General features: G+C 53.2%; 1 protein-coding gene across 1 annotated transcript in view; it reads left to right on the forward strand.

Annotated features, from left to right (window-relative positions):
• Positions 1–11757, forward strand: part of CLDN16 (claudin 16) — a 19781-nt gene extending 8024 nt beyond the window's left edge. Inside the window, exons 3-6 of the mRNA XM_015427167.1 lie at positions 1987–2089; positions 4698–4862; positions 6502–6693; positions 11618–11757. Coding sequence (XP_015282653.1) covers positions 1987–2089; positions 4698–4862; positions 6502–6693; positions 11618–11757 — 600 coding nt within the window. The remainder of the gene's footprint in view (positions 1–1986; positions 2090–4697; positions 4863–6501; positions 6694–11617) is intronic.
• The last annotated feature ends 1127 nt before the right edge of the window (positions 11758–12884 follow it).

Consider the following 12884-nt stretch of genomic DNA (forward strand, 5'->3'; position numbering starts at 1 on the left):
TTGGAAAAAGTGCAGAAAAGGGCAACTCGAATGATAAAAGGGTTGGAACACTTTCCCTATGAGGAAAGGTTGAAGCACTTGGGGCTCTTTAGCTTGGAGAAACGACGGCTGAGGGGTGACACGATCGAGGTCTATAAATTGATGCATGGGACAGAGCAGGTCGAGAAAGAGGTAGTTTTCTCCCTTTCTCACAAGACAAGAACTCATGGACACTCCATGAAATTGCTGAGCAATCAGGTGAGAACAGATAAAAGGAAGTCCTTCTTCACCCAAAGAGTGATTAACCCATGGAATTCACTGCCACAGGAGGTGGTGGCGGCTACAAGCATGGACGGCTTCAAAAGGGAATTAGATAAGCATATGGAGCAGAGGTCCATCAGTGGCTATTAGCCACTAGGTATAGATAGGAACTCTCAGTCTGGGGCAAGTGATGCTCCGTATTCTTGGTGCTTGGGGGGGAGCAACAGTGGGAGAGCTGTTAGGGTCCCGGCCCCACTGGTGGACCTCCTGATGGCACCTGGTATTTTTGACCACTGTGTGACCCAGAGTGTTGGACTGGATGGGCCACTGGCCTGATCCAACATTGGCCTCTCTTATGTCTGGGGCAAGTGATGCTCTGTCTTCCTGGTGCTTGGGGGGGGGCAACAGTGGGAGGGCTTCTAATGTCCTGGCCCCACTGGTGGACCTCCTGATGGCCCCTGGTGTTTTTGGCCACTGTGTGACACAGAGTGTTGGACTAGATGGGCCATTGGCCTGATCCACCATTGACTTCTCTTATGTTCTTATCTCTGTATTCTGGAGATGAGCTGCAATATTGGGGGGATCCTCAGGTCCCACCTGGAGGCTGGCATCCCTATGACCCAAATTCCTTTCAGATTGTTAGATCTGCACGGGTCTTCCTCACCATCTTTGCTCCAAATTGCAAAGAGGGGTCTGGTTCACTCTGACCAGGGGCTGTGGCTCAGTGGAAGAGCCTCTGCTTGGCACGCAGAAGGTCCCAGGTTCAATCCCCGGCATCTCCACTGCAAAGGACCAGAGGCAGCAGGGGTCTGGGAAGACCACCGCCTGAGACCCCGGAGAGCCGCTGCCAGTCCTGACCTTGAGGGACCGAGGTTTTGACTTGGAAAAAGGCATTCAACCGAGGGCGGCATAAACTGACTGCTTAGCATGAGATAAAGCCACACATTTAACAGCAAAGATTGCTGCAGCCTTGCCTCCCTGGTTCAAAGGCACCCCTAGACGCCGCCTTCCCTTCTGCATCCCGTTAATGTGTTTTGGGGGGGCTAACTGCAGCCGTGCCCCCTCCCTTCCCGCTCAGCGCAGGAACACCAAAACCGCTCTGCTGAAACCCTCTGGCGTTAATACCTGACAGATTGAGTCACTTTCCCCACCTAGCCAGCTCATTGCCTTTCTAAATATCGGCGTGGGGGTAATGATCCGTGTTCCCTTGAAAGAGCTGGCGGCAGCCGGCCGAGGAGCTGGGCCAGCATGCAGACTCGTGGAAGGGGGTTCCAAGTCTTGACTTTGAGCAGGCGGGTCTACAGGGACTCGCGCATTACTCACAGAAGCCCAGGGACAACTTTTTAAAGATCATCCGAAGCAGCACAAAAGACTGGGGAAGCTTGAGTGCTCTCTTCACGAGGGGGAGGTTCTTCATAAGGACTCTTGAGAGCCAGTTTGGTGTCGTGGAGAAGTGCGGGGACTCCAATCTGGGAGAACCGGGTTCGATTCCCCACTCCTCCACTTGCACCCACTGGATGACCTTGGGCAAGCCGTCGTTATGACAAGAGCTGTTCTCTCAAGGACAGTCCTGGAAAGAGCTCTCTCTTCCCTCTAGACCTTGTGGTTAAGAGCCACTGGTGGACCTCTGCTCCGCTGTGCCTTCCTCCGTGCAAGGGCCAGCCTTGCTTTGGCTCCTCTGCTCCGCAGAGCACCCCACCCCTGGACAGCCCTGCCTGACAACCAGACCTCTTCTTGCCCCTGTAGGTGAGTGCCACGTGCCGTGGTTTGTGGTGGGAATGTGTCACCAACGCGTTCGATGGGATAACCACTTGTGACGAATACGACTCCATCTTTGCCGAGCACCCGGGTACGTATGTAGGTGTGCGGGGGACCCTCTGCCCAGACGGGAAAACGGCAGGGCCAAGAGAAGGGTCACTTTGGAGCCCGGGACACAGCAGCTCCTGCAGAGGCGGCCGGAGCCACACTTGGCTCGGGGAACGGCCAGTGGCACACCGGCTGCATTCCGTGCGGAATCTCCAAGGGTCGACCTTTGGCCTACCTCACTTTTGGAAGCAGGTGCCAGTTGTCATGACCTCCAGCTGCTGGGGACACCCCCCTGGAGAGAGGGTTGCCAACTCCAGGTTGGGAAACCCCTGGAGGTTTGGGGGTGGAGCCTGGAAAGGGCGGGGTTTGGTGGGGGGTGGAGCTCGGCAAGGTATAAGGCCCTTGAGGTAGGGGTGCCACCCCCAAGTTGGGACATACCTGGGAGGTTTGCCGTGTGGAGCCCGAGGAAGGCAGCTTGAGGAAGAAAGGGACTTCAGAGGGGTATAATACCACAGAGTCCACCTTCCAAATGGGCCATTTTCTCTAGGTGAACTGATCCAGGGGTCCAACATACCTACGGGGCCGCCTTTTCCCGTATATACCTCAGAGAGCACTATGGTCTGGGTCTCAAAATCGGTTTACCCTCCCTGGCCTGAGGGAGGCCAGGCTAGTTGCTACTAGGGCCAGGGCCTTTTCGGTGGCGGCCCCTACCTGGTGGAACGAGCTCCCAGAGGAGATCAGGGCCCTGCGGGACCTCTCAAAGTTCTGCAGGGCCTGCAAGATGGAGCTCTTCCGCCGGCATATAGTTAGGGGCCGCTGCCACCTCCGCCCTAGTGCACAGCCCGTAATGTTAACATCGAGCGGCTGCCTCAAGAACGAGCAGAATAACATCTAAACACTTTATATGGAACGACATCGAAGCACTTTGTTGGAAAGCACTTTATTCGTTTGATTTTTTTAACTGCCGTCAGTATTCTAATATTTTGTAATGTACTATTTTGAATGCTGTGTTTTAATTCTGTATTATTTATGTTTTTATTCTGTATTGTTGGGTTTGTTGTTGGAAGCCGCCCTGAGCCTGCTTTGCGGGGAGGGCGGGGTATAAATTTGACAATCAATCAAGCAAGCAAGCAAGCAATCCCTGCCACTCGGAGATCAGTGGTAACCCCAGGAGATCTCCTGGCGCCACCTGGAGGCTGAAAGGAAGCAAACAACCGGGATGTATAGTGCCAAAAAAGATCTTCACAGGCCCCGGTCACACGGCCCAGATAACGCGGGGGGGGGGGCTGTTTACCCAGGAGCAAAATTAAGCGCGGTAGCCCGATCACACAGTCCCCCAAGTCTCCGTGCTTAGGCTGTTAGCTGGCGATCACACGGTGATGCTGGAGCATGGCAAAGAAGCGGCGCGGCAACCATTTCACGTTTGTGCACATGCGCAGTTCCACAGAGCACCCAGATAACACGGGGGGGGAGGCGTGGCTGTTCACCTAGGAGCAAAATAAAGCATGGTAGCCCGATCACACGCCCCCCCGAGTCTCCGTGCTTAGGCTGTTAGCTGGCGATCACACGGTGATGCTGGAGCATGGCAAAGAAGCGGCGTGGCAAACGTTTCGCATTTGTGCACATTCGCGGTTCAGCGGAGCAGCACTGCTTTCAGTTACATATTTGTGTGCATGCACTTACGAAAAACATCCGGTTTGCCACGGGACGTGGACGGGCGCCGGATGCTACGGGATACTAGCGCTCCCGCGATCAGCCGCCGGCCCCGCGGTTTCCGGATACTAATGCACTTTCTGTGGTACTTTTTCACTGTGCTTCTTCGGTGGGACACCACAGGATGGCTGCAGGAGCGCTACGCTTCCCAGATGTTGCAGTGTGATCGCACCCCGAAAATCTGCCTTACATTCATGCCTCTAGCGCGGCAAATCCTCCGTGTGACCGGGGCCACAGACTTGTAAATACTTTTTCCAATATTCAGTTTACTGGAAGCGATTCAAACGCCATCAGCACCAACGAACCATGCATATTATATCTCGTTTCGTGTATACCTTTATCAAAGTGGGCAGTGTTGAGATACCTGTATGATATTAGTGTGATCTGATGAATGTGACTAGTGTGCTGGCCAAATGAATTAATATTATATCGGTATTTCAACGCCACCCACTTTGATAAAGTTATACCCGAAACGAGATGTAATATGCATGGTTCGTTGGTGCTGATGGCGTTTGAATCGCTTCCAGTCAACTGACTATTGGGAAAAGAATTTACAAGTCTGTGAAGAACTTTTTCCCGGCACAATACATCACGGTCGCTTGCTTCCTTTCAGCTTCCATCCTGTGGTCTCTCTCTTTGGTTTGGAACCACCTGGAGGTTGGCAACCGTAGCTAGAGCTCACCCTCCAAAGCAGTCAGTTTCCCCAGGGGGACCTGACCGCTGTAGTCTGGAGACCAATCATAATTCCAGGAGATGTCCAGGCCACACCTGGAGGTTGGCAACTCTGCCCAGCAGAACAGTCAGGAGGAGGAGACGGACCAGTGGCCCAATTCAGCTCAGGGCGCCTCCAGATGTTCAGCATCAGAGGGTCCCCTTTGGGGACCGGCTCCTCGTCCCATCGCTAACCTCAGCTGCTGCCCCCCCCCCCCATTCCGCAGTGAAACTGGTCCTGACCCGGGCGATGCTGATCACTGCCGACGTCCTGGCCGGCCTGGCGTTCGCCTTCCTCCTCCTGGGCCTCGACTGCGTGAAATTCCTAACGGAGGAGCCCCGGATCAAGACCGGCATCTGCTTCGTCTCCGGATTGATGCTGATCCTTGGAGGTAGCTGGCGACCGGGCGGTGGGGGCCACCAGGCAAAGGGGAGGGCGGGGGAGAACCAGGCTCAGTCTGAGGCAGGAGGATCTCCCCCCCCCCCCACCCCCCCCGAGTGAGTTTAGGCTTTCGGTGCTAGGGTTCACTCTGGAACATGTGGGATAATGTAATTCCACTGTGAGAGTGCAGAGTGCATTGCCACTGAATAGACATCAAAACCAGCCCTCTTGTGCATGCACACATACAAACACACACACACATGTCAGCAGCTGAGGGGTGACATCAATCTTCGCTCATTTCAGTTTGGTGTCGTGGTTAAGTGCGCGGACTCTAATCTGGGAGAACCGGGTTTGATTCCCCACTCCTCCACTTGCACCTGCTGATGTGACCTTGGGTCAGTCACAAGCTCTGGCACAGCTGTCCTTGAAAAAGAGCCGTTTGTGTCAGAGTTCTCTCAGCCCCACCCACCTCACAGGGTGTCTGTTGTGGGGAGGGGAAGGGAAAGGAGTTTGTAAGCCGCTCTGAGACTCCAAGTGAAAGGGCGGGGTATAAATCCAATCTCTTCTTCTTCTTCTTCTTCTTCTTCTTCTTCTTCTTCTTCTTCTTCTTCTTCTTCTTCTTAATGCGTTTCTAAAAAGCATAGGTTGCATTTCCACCAATCAGCAAGTTGGGCACAGAAGCACATGGTGCCAGTGTTCCAAGATGGTAGAGCGGATAAGAGTGTGGGACCAGGATTTGGAATATCCAGGTTCAAAACCTCCTCACCCATGCTGTGGAAGCTCACCGACCGACCTTAGGCCAGTCATATTCTCTCGGCCTAACCTACCTCACAGGGTTGTTGTCCAGATCAGGGGTAATTTCCTGCAGGAGTACACAGGAGCGGACCTCCGGCAGTAAAGAGCCCAGGGGGTGGGAACATGCAACAAGCCCCCCCTCCAGTCCAATACTCTGTGTCACACAGTGGCCAAAACTCAGGTAGCATCAGGAGGTCCACCAGCAGGGCCAGAACTCCAGAAGCCCTCCCACTCTAGCCCCCCTCAAGCATTAAGAAGACAGAGCATCCCTTGCCCCAGACATAAGAATGTAAGAGAAGCCGTGTTGGACCAGGCCAGTGACCCATCCAGTTCAAGACTCTGTGTCACACCGTGGCTAAAACCCAGGGGAAACGTATTGTTTTAGCAGTTAAGCCCCATAGAGTGGATCAGGACACAGCACACAGTGCCAGGCTCCTTAGTCAGGTCACACCACACAGGGCTTCATAAGAAGAAAACTGTTCATGAATGGATCCAGTACTAAAGAACACGTGTACAGCTTGTGTCAGGAATGGCCGTCAGTACTAGGGCCTCTGACTTATAGTGAAATCAAACATTCCCCCTGTAAGCATGAGCCAATGGATATATCTCTCGCACGCGGCAAAGCAAGCGGGCATAGCAGAAAAGCCGTTAACTTTCCCAGCCGTGTAAACTGCAGCTGGAACATCTACAAGGTCAAGCCTAAGATGGAAAACAGTTGGTGAGTCAGGGAGAGCTGAGAACGAGAAGGAGGGTACCCCCCCCACATTCCAGAACTATGACAGGGCTACCTGACACACAGTCAGGGTGGGCCAACATTCTCTGGACCTCCCATCAGCCCCCTCTGCTTCTTGCAGGTGTCCCTGGCCTCGTCGGCTCTGCCTGGTACGCCATCGGTGTCTACGTGGAGCGCTCCACCCTGGTCCTGCACAATGTCTTTGTGGGCATCCAGTACAAATTCGGGTGGTCCTGCTGGCTGGGCCTGAGCGGCGCTCTGGGATGCTTCTTATCGGGCGCTTTGTTGACCTGCTGCATGCAGCTCTTCAGAGGTAAGAGCCAAAGGTAGGCTGTCTGCTGATCTCGAAGGTGGCAGGAGGCCATGGGATTGAGGCCACACTGCTGCCGAGAGACAGGATGCGGCACTGGGCTGCAGCGGAGTGCCTGGCGCAAAGCCGTCTTTTCAAGCACGAGCGGAGCTCATTTAAAGTCCAGCAGCACCTTAGCAGCCAGTAACATTGTAGAGGGGTGAATGTTCAAGCCTGAACTCTCTCCCTTGAAGCTAAAATGACTCAACTGAGGCTATCGTGCTTTGGTCACAGCATAGAATCATGGAATCACACAGAGGTGGAAGGACCCATCCAAGCCATCTAGTCCAACCCCCCTGCTCAATGCAGGATCAGCCTAGAGCATCCCTGACCAGGGATTGTCCAGCCGCTGCTGAAAGACTGCCAGGGAGGGGGTGCTCACCAACTCCCCAGGCAGCCCATTCCACTGCTGAACAACCCTTACTATAAAACAGTTTTTCCTAAAATCCAGCTGGTACCTTCCCACCCTTAATTTAAGCCCATTATTGCGAGTCCTCCCCTCTGCTGTCAACAGGAACAGCTCCCTGCCCTCTTCCTCCTCCTCGAAGAAGAAGAAGAAGAAGAGGCGGAGGAGGAGGAGATTGGATTTATACCCCGCCCTTCACTACCCGAAAGGGAGTCGCAGATTGGCTTACAGACTCCTTTCCCTTCCCCTCCCCACAACAGACACCCTGTGAGGTGGGTGGGGCTGAGAGAGCTCTGACAGAAACTGCTATTTTTCAAGGACAGCTCTTGTCAGAACTGCGGCTTGCCCGAGGTCATCCAGCAGGTGCAAGTGGAGGAGTGGGGAATCGGACCCGGTTCTCCCAGATTAGAGTCCACACACTTAACCACGACACCAAACTGGCTCCTAAGAAGAGGAGGCGGAGGAGGAGATTGGATTTATACCCCGCTCGTCACTACCCGAAGGAGTCTCAGAGCGGCTTACAAACTCCTTTCCCTCCCCCTCCCCTCAACAGACACCCTGTGAGGTAGGTGGGGCTGAGAGAGCTCTTGACAGAAACTGCTCTTTTCCGAGGACAGCTCGTGTCAGAACTATGGCTTGCCCAAGGTCATCCAGCAGGTGCAAGTGGAGGAGTGGGGAATCAAACCCGGTCCTCCCAGATTAGTGTCTGCGCACTTAACCACCGCACCAGACTGGCTAAGTGAGAGCCATTCAAAGACTCAATCCTGTCCCCCCTCAACCTCCTCCTTCCCAGACTCAACATTCCCAAGAAGTCCCTCAGCCTTTCCTCCGAGGGCTTCTTGGTCTCCAGGCCTCGTCGCTCTCCTCTGAATGCAATACATTCCGTCCACATCCTTTCTGAAGTGAGGCCTCCAGAACTGCACACAGGACTCTAGGTGTGGCCTGAGAGAGACAAGAGTCACTGAGAAATGAGAGAGAGAAGAGAAGAGTCACAAGAAGAGAAGAGTCACTGGAAATGACAATCATGCTAGGAAAAGTCGAAGGCAGCGAGAAAAGAGGAGATGGACGGACTCGGACAAGGAAGCGCCTGTCAGACTCCAGCAGCAATCAGTTCCCAACAGCTTTCATTCAAAGAAGTAAAGTTTATTGAGACTTTGTGTGTACGCAGGTATCTTAACTGTCTCGTGGTAGGACTAGGGAAAAGCGCACGCAGCAAACAGTTATGCATTTTTCAAGGAGGCTTCCTGATGGCCCAGGGCCGATCAAGGACCAGGTAGAAGCCCGTCCAAGTAACGGGCTACTTTTCCGAGGAGAAAGACTACACTGGGCACTGAAGGTCATACAGAGATAATAGAAACATACAAGACACAGCAGAATTGAAACTTCAGAGCCAGTTTGGTGTGGTGGTTAAGTAGTGTGCAGACTCTAATCTGAGAGAACCGGGTTTGATTCCCCACTCCTCCACTTGCACCAGCTGGATGACCTTGGGCAAGCCGTAGTTCTGATAAGAGCTGTCCTTGAAAAAGAGCAGTTTCTGTCAAGAGCTCTCTCAGCCCCACCTACCTCACAGGGTGTCTGCTGTGGGGAGGGGAAGGGAAAGGAGTTTGTAAGCCGCTCTGAGACTCCTTTGGGTAGTGAAGGGTGGGGTATAAATCCAATCTCCTCCTCCTCCTCTTCTTCTTCTTAGTGCGCGGACTCTAATCTGGAAGAACCAGGTTTGATTCCCCACTCCTCCACTTGCACCTGCTGGATGACCTTGGGCAAGCCGTAGTTCTGATAAGAGCTGTCCTTGGAAAAGAGCAGTTTCTGTCAGAGCTCTCTCAGCCCCGCCTACCTCACAGGGTGTCTGTTGTGGGGAAGGGGGAAGGGAAAGGAGACTGTTAGCTGCTCTGAGACGCCCTTGGGTAGTGAAGGGCTGGATATAAATCCAATCTCTTCTTCTTCTCCTTCTTCTCCTTCTTAACATTCCAGAGTCACCCCCACTCCCATGGCAGGGAGGGATTGAGAGAGGCCTAGCTGACAACGACAGCCCTCCGTTCACAAGACTTGAGCGAAAGGATGTTTGGGAGGTCATTGACTGATAGGGTCATCCTAAATCGGAAGCTTTATGGTGTTGGCAGAGTTTAAGTATGTAAGTGAGCGGAGCACTGGCTGTTTAGAGAAAAATAAGTAGGTTTATTAAAGAACGAACTTTGATAGACCATAGAAGAGCCAGAGAGCCTTAACTGTCTAGCCTAACTGTTGGGAGAGGAATAAGGAGCAACAGGAAACCCTACAAGAGCAGGAAGTCTCCAGAAGAGCCAATCAGGAGACGGCAAGGACACAGTTTCAAATTATGGGTAGTCCCTAGTCTTGCTGTACTAACTACCAGTCCTTCAGCTGTCCCCCTGTAGGGTGAACTTCATGTCTTCTTGATAAGGCTGCACTATAGACCTTGTGTATTCCAAAATACGATGCATAATAACACACACAAGCTTTCCAGAGTCCCTTCATCAGATAGCTCCCTTCATCAGGGAGATTTGACTCTGGAAAATTTATAACCTGGAAATCTCGTTGGCCGTTAAGGTGATTCTGGACTCAAATGTAGCTCTTCTACCACCAATCAGCAAATACCGTGCTACAGATGATTATGAAATATCTCAAATAATTTTATATATTTTTTTGTTTTATATTTTTACAATTTATTCGCCATATATCATTTATCATATAAAGACTTTATCATATAAATACATAGAAAGAATCATATATCAAAACATCTAAGTATCATCTCTTAATATATCACAAAAGATATTGCACAACCCCTTTGTTAATATCAGTCCTCCTTAATTATACAGAAGTTTCAAGAGGGAGGACTCCTTTGAGTCTATTCTGAATGAGTGCTGAGTCGTCCTCCAGCAGAGGTCCAGATATCCTCCTGTTTCAGTCTCTTCCTCAGGGAGCTCAACAGATATTTCCAAGCACAAGGTTGCCAAATGCTAGCATAAAATTCTAGCAGGCAGGAATTTGAGCCACCCCCTAAATCAGGGGTGTCGAACTCATTTGTTACGCGGGCCAGATCTGACATAAACGAGACCTTGTGGGGCCGGGCCATGTGTGTCATAAAATGTAATGCCAAGTAGTGGAGATATAAACTTTATAAAGGACACAAACCCAAAGGGGTTTTTTTCCATTAAACTAAAAGCATGTTTAAAACATTAGCTCTGTAAGCTGCAAACCTACTTTTGATTTATTGACATTCACCACAGAAATCTCTGGCTCAGAGTTCTGAGACTAGGACCCAGGGGAAAACATGAAATGGCTGAGTGATTAAGAGAGTCTGGCAAAGCAAGAGATGATGCGGCAGCGGCAGCAGCAGCAGAATTGAAAGCAGGAGATGGCCAGTTCCACTGAGAGCCTGATGGAAGCCCTCCGGGGGCCTGATCCGGCCCCCGGGCTGCATGTTTGACACCCCTGCCCTAAATCATATGTCTGTGCCATGGAGAGGGGACAGTTCCTACAAGGGGGAGGTCTTCAGGAACCTCTCTCTCCAAAGCTCTGTGCCCACAAAATTTGCCCCGTCTGCTTGCCAAACGTCCCTGCAATCCCCAGTGGTCCCCAGCTGCAGTGGCAAGAAAAGTGTTTTCCCCAGCCGTGTGATGTTATCGCGCGATAGTGGAAACACTTCACTGCCAAAGCAGTAGGGCTTCCGGAAGGAGAAGCAACCGGATCCACGATCAACAGGAATGGGCAGTCCAAAGAGCTGCCTTGAACTTAGAGGAAAGGTTTCCCTTGCTCGAAAGCCAGTCGAATCCGACTCTAGGGGGCGGTGCTCATCTCTGTTTCCAAGCCGAAGAGCCAGCGCTGTCCAGAGACATTTCCGTGGTCACGTGGCTGGCAAGATTGGACACCGAGGCATACGGAATGCTGTTACCTTCCCACCGAAGTGGTACCCAGGGGTCATTTCCTGCAGGAGCGCACAGGAGCGGAGCTCCGGCAGTAAAGAGCCCAGGGGGCGGGCACATGCAACAAGCCCCGCCCCCTGCTCCCAGCAGCCCTCAGTCAGAGCAAGAAGCAGCCAGGTAAGTTGCAGAGGTTCCCCCCCACCTGAGAGCCCAGGGAAGGCCTCCGGAGCCCTACCGCCCACCTTTCCCAGCACCTGCCAGAGTGAACGGCAACAGCTTCAAAAGTCAAAGGCAGAACTGGAAGGGGTTAACAAGTTCTGCTTCCTTTCCAGAGGAAGGAATGCCGCTCCCTCCCCCGGCCTCGGCAGACCATGCAGAATTGGGGGCCAGGCTGATTGGTGGGTGCCGTGATCTCTGATGTACAGAAAGCAAGCTGGCTGCTGGAGCTCATCGGATTCTCCAGGCCTGGCGTTATCTCTCCAGGGACAGAAGCGGTCTGATGAAAACATAAATTGCAGCAGGCAGCTATGAACAAAATGGTCACTGAGGTCTTGCTCACCAGCGGCTCTTTCTTTGGTCTCTCCTGGGGCGTGGGACGCAGGTGCGGGATCCGGCAGGTACTCCTCTTTCGGCTCCTTACGGAAGGCTCGCCTCCCTCCTGGAATGATGGCAACCGGCCTGCCCCACCCATCCTGGCAGACACCCACCGCCCAAATGTACGCCATGGACACCCGAGTGTGAGGGCGGGAAGCGGCGGAGAGCGAGCGTCTCGTCACTGGCTCCTGTTTCCTACCCGTGGGTCTGGCCCACAGGCCGGAGGAGGCGACTCAGAGGCTCCGGTTCACCTCAGCAGACTTTTGGGGGCTTCCAGAACCTATCCTCAGAGCATCGTCATCTCGCTTGGGAACAATGGTCCCTCTAAGCTGCGGAGTCTTGTGAGCTTTCTACTTTGTGCGCTGCTGGCTTTAAAGTTGTGAGCGAGCGATTTGGCTATTGCATAAATCAGCAGGGCCGGCCCGTTATTGTTACATTTTAGACTGTCGCCTAGGGCGACGGCTCGACGAGGGCGCCATTCTGGCCGGCCTCGTCCCCTCCTTGCCCCGCACAGGAAGCCTCCCTTGCCGGCTTCTTGCTCTGTCCCCGGCAAGAGACTCCCCTTTTTCCAGCCCCCCAGAAAGAAAGAGAAGGAGGCAGGGGGGGACAAGCATGGGGAACAGCCCGGGACGACGGGAAAGTGCTGCTCGCCCTCTGCCGCCCCCGTGGTCTCTTTGGAGTTCCTTTTGCAGCCTGGCACAGCCCCCCTCCCCTTTCCCTCGAGCGATCCCGCCCCCCCACATGCATTTTGCAGCTTGCCCCCCGGCCCGCCCACTGTGGCTCTGGTGCCCACCCCCATCCCACCCCACACGGGGCGGGGGAGAATGTATCCTTGCCTAGTGGGCAAAAAAGCCTGGGGCCATCGCTGTAAATTAGTCTGGAGCCATCCTTCCGGAGCGAGGACAACAATGTGAGCCAGAGGCTATAAAACTGTGAGCTAGCTCACACCAACTCAGCTTAGAGGGAACACTGCTTGGGAACACTGGATTTAAAAGGTTATGAAGGTGGTCGGCATGAGGTTAGATCCCCCTGGATCTGTGCCACTACCGGTGCTCTCTTCCATTGATGCAAAAGCAGTAGTTTGATGCAAAACCCAGTAGGCTGGATCCAACCCCTGCTGCCTAACGAAAAGAGATCCCCACTCTTAGATGGCACCGGTCAAACTTTCCCACGCATCATCAGAACATCCCCCAACATGTTGGAAAGGCTGTGGTAAAGGAGGAACATACCACCAATGCTTGGTGGGATTGTCCCGTAATTTCGAGTTTCTGGGA

Source organism: Gekko japonicus, unplaced genomic scaffold, assembly GCF_001447785.1.
Source record: "Gekko japonicus isolate JY-2015 unplaced genomic scaffold, Gekko_japonicus_V1.1 scaffold759, whole genome shotgun sequence".
Lineage (NCBI taxonomy): Eukaryota > Metazoa > Chordata > Lepidosauria > Squamata > Gekkonidae > Gekko > Gekko japonicus.